This window comes from Fomitiporia mediterranea (genome assembly GCF_000271605.1).
Source record: "Fomitiporia mediterranea MF3/22 unplaced genomic scaffold FOMMEscaffold_4, whole genome shotgun sequence".
In the NCBI taxonomy this organism is placed as follows: Eukaryota; Fungi; Basidiomycota; class Agaricomycetes; order Hymenochaetales; family Hymenochaetaceae; genus Fomitiporia; species Fomitiporia mediterranea.
This window is the reverse complement of record NW_006760389.1, coordinates 1,521,076-1,538,605: the sequence shown is the minus strand read 5'-3', so window position 1 is coordinate 1,538,605 and position 17,530 is coordinate 1,521,076. Positions and strand designations below refer to the sequence as shown.

Genomic DNA, 17,530 nt, shown 5'->3' with positions numbered 1-17,530 from the left:
CAATCAAATAATACTCACTGAATAAATTCAAGGATTGCTTGATGCACCTTCCCAGAATCAGACCAGATAACTACAACTCTAAGATAAGAAGTACTTATTAGTACAGTCCAACCATTAATTGTAAGATACACATTTCTTACACAATTCTAAATGTATTTAATTAGATGTAGAAGGAAAAAAGTATATTTGTACTTACCTTGAAGTAGTTCCTTACTTGAATTGACAAGCTAGTATAAATGGCTTTAATGTTGCTTGAAACAGTGTTAGGGCTCAGTAAAGATACACTAGGTTAGAGTATTACAACTTCAAGTACATAATAGTAATCCTTCACAAAATTGAAGGGCTGGTTGCTTTTTGCACAGTAAAGAGTAATGAGAGTACAATGAGCAGCTTCAGAATAAATAATAGGTGGTTGGGTAGCATTTGTTGTATGACCTCTTGAATTAGTACAGGCAATAGTAGAATTAAGGAGTAGTAATGTACTATTCTTTGTACCCATTCATACATGCTTGATTTCTTGGTGGTTTGGACTGCCATACATACAATTGAAGATAAAGAAGATTTTCCTCATTCTATTATGCTCAACATGTCTGACAGAAATGTTATAGTGCTAATATGCTAGAGAAGTCCATTTAACACAGTAGGGAGCTGAATATATAAGAAGTTATTATTATTTGACCAATATTAACACATATACATTTAGAATAATATAATCTGCATTACTAATAAAAGAACTACAATACAGAGCAAGAAAAAAGATAGAAAGGAAGAAAGGAAGAAAGCATACCAAGTATTTCCTCATTATTCATATCCTAAACCTCCTCATCTGTCATGTCATACACTGAACCAGTAGCCTTCCTCTTCCTTTTTGGAGCTAATAGAATAGCTGCTGGGGCTGGTGCTTCTGCTGAACATTTATGAAATTCAGCTTAATGTGCTGATAGCATGGATGGTGTGAGAGAAGAAGCACTAGGGGTAGAAACCAGAACTCTAGTACAATTATAATAAAACTGAGTATAGATACCAGTAGGAGATAGAGAAGAATAGCTTTGAGACATTTTTTTTAGGCTTAGAGTATGTATTGGAGTAAGATGTAGCAAAGTAATGAGTTCAAATGAGTGTCTTCGGTTAGAGTATTTTTTTTCCCTCAGCATCGGTGGACACGCAGTAAACCACGGTAACCGTGGGAATCCTTACCGCGGTACGGTTACCGTGAGAGTTTCCTTACCGCGGTATGGATCCATGGAAAACCCCATCCATTCTAGGGCCTACGCCCTGTAAACAGAACCATTCTTATGATGCAATTGGGTAAGAAGTCGAACTCGAAAACCATTCAGCCATCCTCTTCTACTGCCGGCTATCTTAGGCCCTAAACAATGCTCACATGAGGGCCACAAGTTCATGCTGCAATCCGGCCGGCACGCTACATGTTTAATGTTGTCACTCTATAAGGTGCCGCCCATCAGGATGGCAAAGCCTGCATCAGATAATCGGCATGGACGAATGAAAGAAAGTTTTATAGGTCAGATGGTCCGAGTCAGAACCACTGCGGAGCCTTCGTGGTAGACTTCCGCGAATTCTAGATGCGCCGACAATACCTTGCAGGAAAGACGCGTTCCCGCTACGTCCGCACCGCAAACCCGGGGATCCTGCTACTAGTGGTTCCAGCATGTTACACGGACTGAATGATTACGAGCATTACCAATCTATACAGCTGGACCTCCCTTTTATCAACGTGTGCACCGCGCAACGTCGTTAAAAAACTGACAGCCCCCAAGTATGAGATCTTCGACTAAGACCTCGTCATTAAGTGACAAAGAAGCTTTTGACGATGATAAACACCATCATGCTACTGCAGATGTCAGTGAGGTCGATGAAAACGCCCAGTTCTCAATCCAGGACGCGATTGACCCGGAGGAGGCCGCTAGAGTTCGGTGCGTAACGAGCATACTGAATACCGCCTGAAAAGCTAACGTCACCTGTAGGCGTAAAGTTGACAGACATATTCTCCCTCTTATGTGTGGTATGTACATATCAAGAACCTGATATCTATTGAGGCCCACGGCTTGTATACCATAGTTGTCTATTGGGTTACCTACATGGATAAGACTACGCTGGGCAGTTCTGCAGTCCTCGGCCTCAAGACAAGCACGCATCTAAACGCAACACAATACAATTGGCTCAGCACGATTTTCTATCTCAGTTACCTGGTCTTCCAATATCCGCAGAACCTCGCACTTCAACGTTTCCCTGTCGGCAAATGGTTGAGGTAAGTTAGGCTTTGAAGCGCTTAAATTGTTCCACCAAGCTAATCTATATCGTTGAAAATAAGTGCGAATATTTTCATTTGGGGCGTTATTTTATGTCTTCATGCAGCCTGCAAAAACTTCGGTGGACTCTTTGCTGTTCGCCTCATCGTGAGTCTTACCATTTCCAGAAAGACTTCATCCTGAAAATTGACGTTCAGCTCGGCGCGTGTGAAGCATGTCTGACCCCCGGGTTTATGATTGTCAGTGCTATGTTCTATACACGCAGAGAAATAACTCTCCGTATTGGCTGTTGGTGTACGTCCCGACGTCTGTGTTCGAACGCTCGTCTCTCACATAGCCTATAGACTTGATGATCGGCATTGCGGACATTACGATTGGCTTTCTCGCCTTCGGAGCGCTGCACATCAAGACGCTGACCTTTGAGCCTTGGAAATGGTTGATGATCATGTGCGGAATAATAACCATTGTCATCGCGGTCTGCTATTGGTGAGACGGCATTGCTTCGTGGCACTGAAAACCATCCTGATTTATGCCGGTATCATTGGTGAAGGCTCTTCTTTCCAGATTCGCCGGCGACAGCATGGTTCCTAACTCCGGAAGAACGCGTGATAGCTGTGAATCGCATCAAAGCCAATCAAGCAGGTATTGAGAATAAACACTTCAAGAAAGAGCAGTGAGCACACTTTCGCTCGCCCCACTTTCTGCCTCAGCCAACGTCGTTTTTAGGATGATCGAGTGCCTCGTCGACCCAAAGACATGGATATTTGCTCTTCACGCTGGAATTCGTAATATTCCCAATTCCCTGTCAAACCAGAACAGCCTCATCATCAAGTCTTTCGGGTTCACCGAATTGCAGACTACATTGTTAAGTTGCGTTACTGGGTACGGTTCCGTTTCAATTAGAAATTCTTCACCTTTCTGATACTATATGCAAATCCAGAGGAATTAAGATTGCTTCGGCTCTGTCGGGAGTGGCTCTCGCGACTTATTTCAACAGCATCGCGTACGTCGGGGCCTCGTACTATATACCCTCGGTGATCGGATCAATCCTCGTTAGCACGCTTCCCTGGTCGAACAAGGTCGGGCTACTGATAAGCGAGTACATTGTTGGCGTATGTGGGGTGGGAACCCCACTTGGATATTCATGGGTTATGCAGACTACGGCGGGACACACCAAACGCATTACCATGAACGCTGTAATATTCATCATAGACTCAGTTGGGAATTCCATTGGCCCACAGATGTGGGCAGATCAATTTGCGCCTCGGTATGCCGGCTGCTTCTCTTGACTCCGTTGTATTTTGTTGCTCACGACAACTTGATTTCTGTGAATTCATAGTTACCACGTCCCGTGGGCAGTCATTTCCATTTGTTACACGACAGCCGCTCTACTTCTCCTACTACAGCGCTATATGCTTAATAAAGAGAACAAGAGACGCGACCGCGAACCTCCGGACGACACGTACGATGACGTTTGGGTCAAGATCACGGATGAGGGTGGTGAAATTATCGAGAAGAAAGTTGACAGGGCCTTCCTCGATCTTACGGACCGTCAGAACCGCGAATTCCGCTACGTTCTGTGATTTCGTCAACTTGAGAGCGGCGGCGGCAGAAGCGGCGGGCGGTTGATTGGGTCCGAAATGCATCAACTAAAGACTGCCCCCTGCTTATACACTTTAGACGAGAGACGAGAGGATTAAAGGTGATCGTAGGCATATGCCCTCCCATCTTGTAGTCTGTGTCGCGAGGTGTAAGAATCTTAAGTAAGAATGGGAAGATGATTTTCCGTCGGCATTCTTTCTTTTTTTGCATCTACATATGTATCATCTTAATTTCTGGATGATGGACTGGTATCTACTGTATTTCTTTTTGTTCGCTTTTCAATATTCCACAAGAATGCATTACAATTATAAATGCACCCGTTGCAACTCAGTGCGTAGATTACATAATACACACAGAAAGCAGGGTTTGGAGCGGAGTTCCTCCTCTCACCCTCAACAGTCCAGGAACTAGTTACACTTCGTTCTCGACAGCCAGATAAAGAGGCTCATTTCAATCGTCAATATTAATTAAGTGCCATCATCATTCGGCACACGAGGCTAATCCGCAAACGCACTTGTACTTCATGGGCGTCAACTCCCTCCCACTAGAAACGCTCGGCAACATCTTCCACCAGTGTGTCCTCGACGTGTATTACAGTAAATACGGCCGTCGCAAATACGAAAACGTCCTCGTGTACCCATTACAATTTCAAGCGTTTGCCGGCAATGGCGCAATGCGTCTCTGTCACTCGGCGTTCTTTGGACGTACCTGCGCTACTCCTACAGCGGGGGCGCAGAGAAAAGGTTTATCGAGATTTTCGATGCATGGCTTCGCCGGTCTAACGGGGCAGCACTCAATTTCTCGCTCAGATGTTGTCTCGGAAAGGATGCACTCTCAGAGAACAGTGAAGCTTGCGAACGTGTTGTCTTAATGTTGCTTTCTCACCAGTGGCATTGGGGAAATGTCGACTTTGACTGGAGCTTCAGAACATCACCTAGCTTTACGGGTATAAAGTTAACAGATATGCCAATGTTAACCTCGCTTCGCCTCTACACCATAGAAGACGGAACATTCGATGACAATGGAGGCATCGATCTCGCGCAATCTTCGAGACTTGAGTATCTAAATCTCTGCGGCCGTTTTACCCTTGAAATAGGAGATAATACGATGTATCCGTCCGCAAGAGAGGTTCATCTCGATTTAAGGGGACGTTTAACAATACAGCAGTGCCGAAGGTTAATCGAGGCAGCACCAAATATGAAGAAGCTCCGGATTGATTACCCTTCTAAGAAACACGATATGGCTAACGATGAAGACCGTCCCGCCGTCCAGCATAATTTCCAGCTCCTCTCACTAGCTCAGATTCATTCACGCCCGATAATTGATGACTTGACCCTTCCTGACTTGCAAGGACTTGCTTACTCAGAGATGTATCGCGATGGCAGTGCAGAAAATGGCGGCGGAAATATCTCGGCCTTTGTTCAACGGTCCTTACCTCCGTTAGTCGAACTGTCGCTCGTTGGCAACTGTGCAAATGCAACTACGTTATTGTGTATTCTCCCTCTCCTTCCTCAGCTTCAGGTACTCGGAAGCAACTTTGGCAGTATTTCAGCACAGCTGTTCGAGCTTCTTTCCATACCAAGCAGCACAGGTCGGACTCGTTGTACTCGTGATACACACGACCGAATTGTATGCCCCAACCTATGCGACCTACGTTTCTGCGACTACTCCATCGTTGGAGATCTAGGTGAATGTGCCAAAGCATTATGTACCATGCTGGATTCGCGTTGGAAGGTTTTGAAGATATGGGACAATATTCATGAACTCGACTACCCAATTGCAACGTATTGTGAGACAATACAGCGCCACATCCAAGAAGGCGATGATTTCTTTGCTAAACGCGCTGGCGTTATCGATCCGCGTATTTTCTGTTTCTATTAGAAGATGCTTTTTTTACACAGTCCCGGTCCAACTTTTGTGGTGTTTAACTAGATGCATACTTGAAATCCAGCAAATGTCGTGTATCCAGGACTAACTGGTATACCCTTAAAACTGTTCTTGCTGCAGATGTATCTGTTAATTTGCAAGATAGTGAGTCCACTTGCACAGGTACAATTGTAATAATAACATGGCAAAAATAGAGGTTCTACAAGTAATACTTAACACATTAAGGGTTTCTTACCATCATGAATATAATACTGGGATGCCATAAGTTCGTTGATTGCAAAAAAATGCAAAACGGGATGGCATGAATATATGTAGGCTCTATTCCACATCAGGGAAATTACACTCTTCCTATCTCCACTACAATACTTGTGAACAATGTATTCTATATGCACTTGAGGTTTCTTTGAAAGAGGCTAAGTAACACGGAAAAACCTCACGATAGCCTCAGTTTCTGTGTAAGACAATATCCTCGGTAGTGCCCATGCAAGTGTGTTCAGTATGCATACATTCTGTTCTCTTTACTGTCTAGCAAGGTAGATAGGGTGTAGAATATTGCAGATATACGTCATACATTGCATCTGAATGTATGGAAGCTACAAAATTGCATTGATGTGCTTAATTCGAGCGTATTACACGGCAATATTTATTCTATTCTACAAGAAACAGCGAGTAAAGTTCTTGTGAGTGAGACTAGTGATGACAAGTCACTTCGAATGTGGGATGAGATGGCATTATCATTGAGGTGCTTCAAAGCATTCCTGCCACCGTTCACCAAGAGCGGCATTCGAAAAGTCCAATTTCATTGCACAATTGAACACTGCAGTATTTTGAGGACGCCAGAGCGCGGTCCACAGATCAAGCGGAATCCACACAAGTAACTCTCCATTGCGTCCATGTATCCATCCATCTACGTCCATTGTCCAGTCAAAGATGGGATCTGTATTGAGAACAAAGTCAGAGGAAGGACACCAGACATTGACTACTGATTAAAAAGGAAGTTGTCGTCACACCTTCTACATTCCACATCCTGATTGCACAATCAAAGGAGCCAGAGACGATGCGTCTTCCATCCGGCGAGAATGCGATAAACAAGACAGCTAACGTATGGCTTTCAAAAGGCGCAAATACGGCTTGTCCACTCTCTGTGTCCCAGACACGGATTGAGTCAAAGGAACCTGAGACGACACGAGATCCGTCGGGAGAGAAGGCAACCGACCAAACACAACCTGTATGCCCTTCGAAAGGCCCAGATACAACCTGTCCATTCTCAACATTCCAGATCAAAATTGTTCCGTCACCAGAACCAGAAGCGACACATGTGCCGTCGGGTGAGAAAGCCACTGACCGGACCTCATCTGTATGTCCTTTCAAGGGCCCGGAAATGATTTCGCCACTTTCGACGTCCCAGACTATGATTGTCTTATCCTTGGAACCAGAGACCACGCGTCTCCCATCGGGAGAGACGGCAATAGAGTAAACATGGTCTGTATGCCCTTCGAAAGGACCGGGAATCGCCTTTCCGCTCTCGACGTCCCAGATTCGAAGCGTTTTGTCATAGGAGCCAGACACAACGCGTGATCCGTCTGGCAAGAAGCAGACAGACGTGACCCAGTCTTCGTGTCCTTCGAAAGGTCCAGAAACGACATTTCCACTTTCAGCGTCCCACAAGCGGATCGTCTGATCACCAGAACCAGATGCAACACGTCTTCCATCCGGTGAGAACGCGACAGAGCTGACGCCCCATGAGTGCCCTTCGAAAGGCCCAAAGACCATGCGTCCACTTTCGGCGTCCCAGATTCGAATCGTACTATCAGCAGATCCAGACACGACACGTTTGCCATTGGGCGAGAATGCAACTGAATTTACTCCATCGATATGTCCTTCGAAATCTCCAGAAACAGCCTGTACGCTTTCTGCGTCCCAGATTCGGATCGTGCTGTCCCATGAGCCTGAGACGACGCGAGTACCATCGGGAGAGAATGCAACGGACGATACGTAGTGACTGTGACCTGTAAAAGGCCCGGAAACGACCTGCCCACTTTCAACATCCCATATTCGAACTGTCTTGTCATGCGAACCAGAGACGACGCGTTTACCGTCGGGCGAGAAAGCGACGGAAGTCACAGACTGCGTATGTCCTTCAAAAGGCTTGGAAATACAATCACCACTCTCAGCGTCCCAGATTCGAAATGTGTAGTCCCACGAGCCTGAGACGATGCGTGTACCATCATGAGAGAAGGCGACTGACGTGACAATGCTTGAATGACCTTCAAGAGCGCTACAAACGGTCTGTCCACTCTCGATATCCCATATTCGTATAGTGTCATCTGCTGAACCAGAGGCAACGCGAGTTCCGTCTGGAGAGAACGCAACAGAACGCACAGTGTCTTCATGCCCTTTGAAACGCTTGATGGCCTGTCCGCTCTCAACGTACCAGACCATGACAGTCTTGTCGGCCGATCCAGAGGCGACACGCTTACCATCCGGCGAGAATGCAACCGAAAGGACCTCGTCATCATGTCCTTTCATAGGCCCATGAATCATCTGCCCGCTCTCAACGTCCCAGATCCTTATTGACTTATCACGGGATCCGGAAACAACGCGCACGCCGTCGGGCGAGAAAGCGACAGAGTGTACGTCCTCTTCGTGCCCTTCAAATGGGCCAAAAATGACGCGTCCACTTTCAGCATCCCATATTTGGACTGTATTATCCCAGGAACCAGAGGCGACACGAGTACCATCGGCCGGGAGTGCAACAGAGAGGATTCCCCCATTCCCTGTGAGCTCCTTCAAGAGTGGTGATTGCTGCTTCTTGCCCATCTGCTCTACTTGTACAATAGATAGATCAGGCTTCAAGTAACGTGCTATAAACTTTGACTCCCTCGATGCAAACAGAAGCGCAGATACATAAATATGAGGCGTTGACTGCGAAATGGGTAGTGAAAGTCGAGTGACCATTCTGCGTGCATCTCTGAGGAATGATAGAATGTTGGCATCATGAGACTAAATAGACAGCATAAGTTTCGGCTCTAATAATGCACCTTCATACTCACCGAGACCCAATTCATGGCACGATGAAATGCTGGACCAGTGACGTTGACCTGTTTCAAGAGGGTCATCACCTCGAGCCAATAGAGTAGATGTTCATCGAGAAGCTCTGACAGCTTGCCTAGTAACGTGTGTGAGAATCGAGCTTCGCATAGGTGTTGGCTCCAGAAGAGACACGCATACTGCAAGTGAGGAGGAATGTTCGCCTTGACACGATCCGGAAGGTCAGGGATCTTCTCGTTAGGAATGTACGATGACTGTATGTCGCAGATGTTGAACCGTAGCATGTCCCTCATGACATCAAAACATCGCGAAGCAAGCATCTTCTGTTGACACTCGACATCGATGAACCACGGGTCACGTTCGTGCCCAGGTGTTATTAGGTAGTCGCGGAAGGAAGTATGGCAAAAGCGGATGGGAGCTCCAGGACTGTATACGAACACAGATTGTAGGCGAGAGAGAATAAGGCGTGATGGTCTATCATCCGAATACTCAAGAAGCTTGTCGATTGTAGTGTCGGACAACGGGACCTTTCCAAGTAGGATCAAACCGAGAATCTGTGAAAATCGGATCTTAGACACTTCGTCGCCAAACGGGATGTTCGAGCCTTTCAGAACAGAGCCATATAGTTGGTCGAGTCCAGACAGGCTTTTTGACTTTACTGTCAGTTCCTTCAGTTTCTCTGCCGGGTCGACACAATCCACCAATTTCACCCCAGTTGAAGCCCATACGAACAATCCACCAGCCGCATCTCCAAGACGGTCCATTTTCCATTCCCAATCATCCGTGATCGTCAGCAGATTCTTCGTGAATACCTTACGCATCTCGTGATCTATATACCAACGCACGTCGTCCTTGCAGGTCGTCGAATCGTGTTCCAGCTCAACAGCGCGAATGCATTCGGGCTGGGAATTCAGCACTCGATCGATGTCCATCTCCTTCCTACTCGTGATGAGAAATCGGAAATTCTTCGGAAGAATGCCCAGTCCTTCTCGGAACAGTTCTAGTAAGCCTTGTCGACTCTTCTCTGTCCCACATTCATCTAGTGCGTCGAGGACAATGACGACTGGTCCCGGCATGGCCTCTCTAGCATGAACAAGAGGGACATTGATAAGTTTCTCAAATTGGACAGTCCCTGAAGCCTGAGCAATATCGCTATCTTCCTCAATCGCCTCGATGACGTGATTGGCAATTGAGGAGTCAAATGAGGCGAGCTTGTAAGCAAGTGTGCGGATGACGGAGCTGGGCTCACTCTTCCCTCGTTGAAAGAAAAGATGGGCACCGAGACGAGATATGACGCGGAAGAGTTCCGCAATCGTCGCGCTGACTGTGCTCTTGCCACATCCTGCAACACCGTACAACCAAAGCACATTTTGATCTGAACCCGATGCTACCCACTCCACGATCTCGTGAAGAATAGTTTCGCGCGTTCCGGGAAGGCATTGTGGTCGGTCAAATGTGCTCGCCTCGTCCGGATTGAGTCGACCCTTCAGAACTAGTGTTTTCGACTCAGCCGAATGCATAAACTGAAACGAGAAACGAGAATACGCACAAAGTGCATCGACTTTTGAAGAGATCCGCGACGAGACAAACGCAATATTCATGATTGTTTCTGAATTAATTGATGTCCTGAGCGCCTCGAGAGCCTTTATGTATCCGTCAACGGTCGTATCAGTGTTTAGCCTGGTCATACGCCCTGACATGCGATAAGGCGACTGTAACCATCATGTGAGGATTGGTCTTACTTGCAAACTTGTGACGTGCGTATTCTTGAATAAAGAGAGAGCACTCGTTGGTTTGTTTCAACAGTTGAAGTATCGTAGTCTTGAACCTTTTTGTCTTTTCTCGGAGTGAACTGGCTTGTTCTACGAAATCAAATGCATCCCTCATAGCGTGTACAAGCTCGACGACTTTCTTGTCAACTTCAAACTGCTGCTTGACGGTCTGTGGATAACATCAATTTTGAGTCGGACGCTGCGCTTCTAGACGCACCTTGTACAGAGCAGAGACCAGCTGCCAGGCAAAGTTGGCATACGGGTGAATCTAGCTCTTCTTAGCAACTATTAGGATAATACACGAAACGAATTGGGCCAACTTGCGATAATGTGTCCATAGCGCGAACAAACACATCCAGTTTTGAGATGAGGGCTCCCACAGACTTGTACAGGTCGGCGTGCCCTGCAAAGTGATCGATGGTGGCATTGGCAGCCGTAACAGGACCAGACTCGGAAGCAGCCGCTGAAGTCGAAATTCCACTCTGTTGGATCGCATGTTCGGCAGCGTCAATGTTAAGGCTGCCACCTGCCATCGAATCGACGAACTCTAGTCGTAGATGGAGGACCGCAATGATTTCTGTCGACACCGAGCCACAAGGCACGTCAAGGCGAAGGTCCACATCTGGCATTTATATTTAGTAAAAACTTGATAGCAATCGGTCTACGCACCTTTGCCGTCAGCACACCTGTCTAATAGGTCATCTAGCTCAACGTCGACCTTGCCCAAGCATTTGTCTCCCCAACGTGACGAATCGTGCTTGAGTCGAAATTGCAACTCCGTCCCTTGGCCTGTGGATAAACTGTATTGCACAATGGGAAAAAGACACTTAAATGAAGTAAAAAGTTTGCATACTGTGTAATTGAGAATTGTTTATTCCATTCAGGGGCTATGGTCTCCTTGATAGTCGGTGTTCGTCTCCTATTATTGTTGAACTCGATCTCAACATACAGATTTGGCAGTTTGCTGCGAAAGGTAGACTGCCACTTCACGTCGGAGGCACGGATGACTGGCGAGTGTATCAGTATAGCGAGTAAGACGAACATAAAGATCGAACCTGTTAAGGCCAAATTCGTGGCTGTAGAGGTGGAGGCCATGGAAGGAGGAAAAGTATGGTGACTGCCTCCAGGTTATCGATGGACCTCTGCTTTTAAGCAGGCTCCTCGATTGCTCATAGGTGGGTATAAACAGAGCACCGATCATGATGAGCTCCGCACATGCCTGATGTTCGATTCCTTTTGTGTAACCTTCATTGAATGGAAGGATGATTGACGCTCATTTACAAAAGCAGCACTCGAGGTCGGTCGGATGTATGGGAGGAGACAACACGTAAGCTGGAGAGTTGTAGTAGCATTGTATTATGGTAGGGCAAGACATTGTGCTGCATAAAGGAAGTGAACTTGAACGTATATCTTAAATACACACATTTCCCGAAAATAACGAACGGCGATCTCCTTCCACGTGCCAAATACCGGCCCGGCTCGTTCGTCCCTGAGGAGGCAACAGAGGCGGTAAATAACTATCCGCTCTCTCTCTATCCCTCTCCCGCTCTCGTTGCCTTCCATGCACTGTGTCTCGACGTTGTTCTCAATTCTCTCAATCTCAATCTCTATCCTGCTCACACCAATCCTGCTCTATGTGCTCAGCAAATGGTAGTTGAGAAGGCAGAGGTTGATGTTACGTCCTCGTTCTCATCCCCATAGACGTCGCTCGTAACACACGCGTTCCACTCGGTGGAGGACCTCTCATTCCACCTGGTCCTGGTGCTATTCTGCCTCCTTGTCTAAGGGTAAATGCAAAGTTACTTTCTGTGATGTAAGCATTCTGGTACTACCATCAGCACCAGCCCCAGTTGGCATGGGCTGGCTACGAGACGACTGCCACAGAGGTTGGTATCTGACTTCCCAGTTGGTGTAGGAGGCAGTGGCTCGCGATTGCTAGCGTGCCTTGCCAGAGGCGACACACTCAACACAGAGTGATTCCACCTGAACCGAGCCTTGCCGATTGTGGATTCGAGAACATCAACATTGGGGCAGACACAGAGGCATGCAAAGTGCTCGTTGAAGACTTTGCCTCTCCACAAGGTTTTGATGGTGGGGTCAACAGATGTGCATGTGTGTTTACAATTTTGCTATCTTCTGATTGTAGAGTGGTTGGACACTCTTTAGCTAATAATAAAATAAATAAGGACTGTAGTGATGACAGCTCAGCCTTACCTTCTGAACGCTGTGCTTTGCTACTTGTTATGGGACTTGGCAATAAGTCGATGCTATCCTTGACTACCTTGCACTTCGGTTACGTATCATAGTGCAAAGTCTCCTCATCTAGAAGTTGTACAGGGGACTTGAGGTGAGAGCCGGGTCGTACTTGCTGAGAGTCTATGAGACACTTCCATCTGTATACTAGTATCTACACTCCCACTCTGTTCTGCATCCACCCTATTCTGCACTCGACTCAACTCTGGTACAACCTGAGCAGTGTTCGACAAAGATGCCTTCTTTGTCCCAGAGGACTTAGCCACTGGCAGCAGCAACACAGGTGTAAAAGGACTCGCCAGTACAAGATTTGTAACAGCCTCTTCCTCCCTCCGCTTCTTCTTTCCCTGCTTATAATCCACATCAAGCACTGGATCTTTTGCAGTTCAGGCTGTACAGAGGAGACCGGTGTACTACACTCCCCACCAGCTCCCCGACTTTAAATATGGGCATCAAGATTCATGCTTGTATTCGGTATCAGAAGCATTAGCAAATAGCGGAAGTGTCAGCCTGGTCTGAACAGACAAAGAACCAACAGATACAGCTGGAGAAGAGACGCGTATGAGATGAGCTGGTCAGACTAAACTGGGAAGGTTTTTAGTTCTCAACTTAGTGTTTCTGATTGATTAAGCACAACGGAACTCTCCATGCCATATGTATATATTTTGTTCAGATTATTGTCCGGCAAAGTGGGGTGCAGAATACTGCAAATACACTATACATTGCACCCAAATGTATAGAAGTTACAAGGTTAGATTGCTGTTGTTAATTCGAGCGTACACAGCAACATTTGTTATATTATACTCTATAAGAAGCAGTGAGTAAAGGTCTTGTGAGACTAGTGATGACAAGTCACTTCGGGTGAGAAACAAGATGGTGTTATCATTGAGGTGGTTCGAAGCATTCCTGCCACTGTTCGCCAAGAGCAGCATTCGTAAAGTCTAACTTTGTCGAGAATGCACAACTGAATACTGCGGTATTTTGAGGACGCCAAAGCGTGGTCCGCAGGTCAGGCGGAACCCACACGAGCAACTCTCCTTTGTGTCCATGTATCCATCCGTCTGTGTCCATTGTCCAGTCAAAGACGGGATCTATATTGAGAAGAAAGTCAGGGATACGGTGTCAGATATTGACTGCCGAGCAAGGAAGTTCTCAACACACCTTCTACATTCCACATTCTGATTGTACGATCATACGAGCCAGAGGCGACGCGTTTACCATCCGGTGAGAATGCGACGGACGAGACGGATAACGTATGGCTTTCAAAAGGTGCAAAGATAGCTTGTCCGCTCTCAGAATCCCAGACTCGGATCGTGCAGTCAGCAGAATCCGAGACGATGCGTGCTCCATCAGGAGAGAAGGCAACTGACCAAACACCGTTTGTATGTCCTTCCAAAGGACCAACCACGACCTGGCCATTCTCAACATTCCAGATCAAAATGGCTCCGTCACCAGAACCGGACACGACACGTGTGCCGTCGGGTGAGAAAGCCACTGACCGAACCTCATCTGTGTGTCCTTTCATGGGTCCAGCAATGATTCCGCCACTTTCGACATCCCAGACTATAATTGTTTTGTCGCTGGAACCAGAGACAACATGCCTCCCATCAGGCGAGAAAGCAACGGAGTAAACATCGCCTGTATGCCCTCCGAAGGGACCGGAAATCGTCTGTCCGCTTTTGACATCCCAGATTTGGAGTGTTGCGTCCTCGGAGCCGGACACAACGCGTGTCCCGTCTGGCGAGAAGCAGGCAGACCTGACATGTGACATATGCTCTTTGAAACGACCGGAAACGACATTTCCACTTTCTGCGTCCCACACGCGGATCGTACAATCTTCGGAGCCAGACGCAACATGCGTTCCATCCGGCGAGAAGGTGACAGAAATGACCCGGCGTGAGTGTCCTTTGAAAGGTCCAGAGACAGTGTTTCCACTTTCAGTGTCCCAAATTCGAATCGTAGTATCATGTGACCCGGACAAAACACGTTTGCCATCAGGCGAAAAAGCAATACAACATACTGCACCTGTATGCCCTTTGAAATCCCCAGAAACGGCCCGTACGCTTTCCGCGTCCCAGATTCGAATCGTCGAGTCGTAGGAGCCTGAGACAACGCGGGTACTGTCAGGAGAGAATGCAACGGACGATACGAGAAAAGTGTGCCCTGTAAAAGGCCCAGAAACGACCTGCCCGCTTTCAACGTCCCATATTCGAACTGTCATGTCCCAAGAACCAGAGACGACACGTTTGCCGTCGGGCGAGAAAGTGACGGAAGTGACTGAATGGGTATGTCCTGCAAAAGGCATGGAAATACAATCACCACTCTCGGCGTCCCAGATTCGAATCGTGTTGTCCTCAGAGCCTGATGCAATGCGTGTACCGTCACGAGAGAAGGTGACTGACCTGACACCGCCCGTGTGACCTTCAAGAGGGCTACAGGCGGTCTGCCCACTCCCAATTTCCCATATTCGAATTGTCCTGTCAGCTGAACCAGAGACGATGCGCTTCCCGTCGGGAGAGGATGCAACATCAAACACAATATGTGCATGCCCCTCGAAACGCTTGATGGCCTGTCTGCTCTCAACATCCAAGACCATGACAGTCTTGTCTGCTGATCCAGAGGCAACACACGTACCACCCGGTGAGAATGCAACTGACAAGACCACACTATCATGTCCTTCCATAAGCCTAGAAGTCATCTGCCCGCCCTCAACGTCCCAGATCCTTATTGTCTTATCGTCGGATCCGGAAACGACGCGCACACCGTCAAGCGAGAAGGCAATAGACTCTACGTACCCTTTGTGCCCTTCAAATGAGCCGAAAATGACTCGCCCACTTTCAGCATCCCAAATTCGAATCATACCATCACTGGAGCCGGAGGCAACATGAGTACCGTCGGGTGAGAAAATAACAGATTGGACCCAGGCTGTATGACCCATGAGCACCTTCAAGAGCGGCGACCGCTGCTTTACACCAATCTGCTCTACTTGTACAATAGGTAGATCTGGCTTCAAGTAACGTGCTATAAATTTCGACTCCCTTGATGCAAAAAGAAGGAAAGAGGCATATACATGGGGTGTTGATTGGGAAATGGGTAGTGCGAATCGTGTAATCAGTCTGCGCACATCTCTGAGGAGTGTCAGTAGTTCCGGATTATGCAACTGGTGAATGGGCAACGTTAATTTCAGCTCCAACAGTACATCTACATACTCACCAAGATCCAATTTATGACATAAAGAAATGCCGGACTAGCAATGTTGACCTTTCCTAAGAGGCTCATCACCTCAAGCCAGTAGAGCAAACGTTTATTAAGGAACTCCGATAGCTTGTCTAGCAACGCGAGTGAGAATGGAGCCTCGAGTAAGTGTTGGCTCCAGAAGAGACACACATACTCCAAGTACGGAGGAATGTTTGCCTTGATACGATCTGGAAGGCCGGGATCCTGATCATTACGGGTATACGATGACTGTATGTTGCAGATGTTGAAGCGGAGCATGCTCCTCATGATATCGAAACATCGCATTGCGGCAAAGCTCTTCTGAGACTCGAGATCAATGAACCAGTCGTCACTCTCGCGCCCTGGTGCCAACAAATAGTCGCGGAAGGACGTATGACAAAAGCGGATAGGTGCTCCCGGAATATACACAAGTACGGATTGTAAATGTGAGAGGATAAGGTGAGATGGCTCGTCGCGCGGAAATCCAAGAAGCAGGTCGATAATATTATCAGAAAGTTGGGTCTTGCTGAGGAGAATAAGGCCGAGGACTTTTTGGAAGCGTGCCTTGGACGATTCATCGCCGAACGAAATGCCTGAATTTGTAAGCACCGAGGCATACAGTTGCTCAAGACCCGAGAGATGCTGCGATTTGGAAACTAGTTTGTCTAGCCTCGGGGCCGGATTATCGCAATCTACTAGTTTCACTGCTGTCGACGCCCAGATGAACAGTCCTGCTGCTGCCGAAGCAAGGTCGTCCATTCTTGACTGCCAATTATCTGGAATCGGTAACCTCCTAAGCACGAACACGTTGCGCATCGCCTGGTCAAGGTATTGAAGCACGTCATCCCTACAGGTTACCGAGTCATGTTCTAGTTCGGCGGCAAGAATGCGGTCGGGTCGTGAAGATAACGCATGGTCAATGTCTGGCTCTTTCCTGCTCGTGATCAGAAACCGAAAATTCTTTGGGAGCTCTGGGAGTCCTCTCTGCAAGCTCTCCAGCAACTGGCACCTTGTTCTCTCCTCCCCACATTCATCTAGAGCATCAAGGACAATGACAACTGGTCCTTGCATAGAGCCCGCAGCAGCAGCAAGAGGACCAAGGAGAAGGCTCTTAATTTGGGTTGCTGAAGGGGCCTCAGCGATGCTGTCGTCTTGCTCAATGGCTCCGACTACGGATTTTGCCACTGAAGAGTCAAATGAAGCGAGTTTGTAAGCGAGTGTACGTATGACAGAGCTAGGGTCACTCTTCCCGCGTTCAAAAAACAGATGGGCACCAAGACGAGATATGCCACGGAAGTGTTCTGCGATGGTTGTGCTGACTGTGCTCTTGCCAGATCCTGCCACACCGTGTAGCCAAAACACCTTCTTGTCAGAATCTGACAATACCCATTCCACTACCTGATTCACGATTTCCGTTCGCGTTCCGGGGAGGCATTGAGGTCGGTTAAATGCATCCATCCTTTCTGGCTGTAGCCGGCC

The 17,530-nt window shown here is 47.4% G+C and overlaps 4 protein-coding genes across 4 annotated transcripts; 2 read left to right on the top strand and 2 right to left on the bottom strand.

Moving 5' to 3' along the window:
• Positions 1 to 1,779: 1,779 nt before the first annotated feature.
• Positions 1,780 to 3,853, top strand: FOMMEDRAFT_27124 (membrane transporter; the record flags this gene model as incomplete). Its single annotated transcript, XM_007264535.1, has 10 exons — positions 1,780 to 1,934; positions 1,986 to 2,023; positions 2,080 to 2,269; positions 2,333 to 2,417; positions 2,438 to 2,564; positions 2,615 to 2,756; positions 2,821 to 2,943; positions 2,997 to 3,152; positions 3,211 to 3,537; positions 3,610 to 3,853. 10 exons carry the CDS (start codon positions 1,780 to 1,782, stop codon positions 3,851 to 3,853), a joined length of 1,587 nt encoding a protein of 528 aa, XP_007264597.1.
• A 2,640-nt stretch (positions 3,854 to 6,493) lies between these two features.
• FOMMEDRAFT_153939 (WD40 repeat-like protein) lies at positions 6,494 to 11,677 on the bottom strand (the record flags this gene model as incomplete). Its single annotated transcript, XM_007264534.1, has 10 exons — positions 6,494 to 6,696; positions 6,770 to 8,762; positions 8,813 to 10,302; positions 10,360 to 10,503; positions 10,553 to 10,751; positions 10,800 to 10,850; positions 10,903 to 11,204; positions 11,252 to 11,382; positions 11,436 to 11,589; positions 11,638 to 11,677. The coding sequence occupies 10 exons, from the start codon at positions 11,675 to 11,677 to the stop codon at positions 6,494 to 6,496; spliced, it is 4,707 nt and encodes a 1,568-aa protein (XP_007264596.1).
• A 120-nt stretch (positions 11,678 to 11,797) lies between these two features.
• Positions 11,798 to 12,748, top strand: FOMMEDRAFT_153938 (uncharacterized protein; the record flags this gene model as incomplete). The annotated part of the gene is made up of 7 exons (XM_007264533.1): positions 11,798 to 11,822; positions 11,872 to 11,909; positions 11,972 to 12,218; positions 12,284 to 12,369; positions 12,421 to 12,468; positions 12,535 to 12,673; positions 12,729 to 12,748. 7 exons carry the CDS (start codon positions 11,798 to 11,800, stop codon positions 12,746 to 12,748), a joined length of 603 nt encoding a protein of 200 aa, XP_007264595.1.
• A 1,195-nt stretch (positions 12,749 to 13,943) lies between these two features.
• Positions 13,944 to 17,509, bottom strand: FOMMEDRAFT_81173 (WD40 repeat-like protein; the record flags this gene model as incomplete). Its single annotated transcript, XM_007264532.1, has 2 exons — positions 13,944 to 15,995; positions 16,049 to 17,509. The coding sequence occupies 2 exons, from the start codon at positions 17,507 to 17,509 to the stop codon at positions 13,944 to 13,946; spliced, it is 3,513 nt and encodes a 1,170-aa protein (XP_007264594.1).
• Between the last annotated feature and the right edge of the window lie 21 nt (positions 17,510 to 17,530).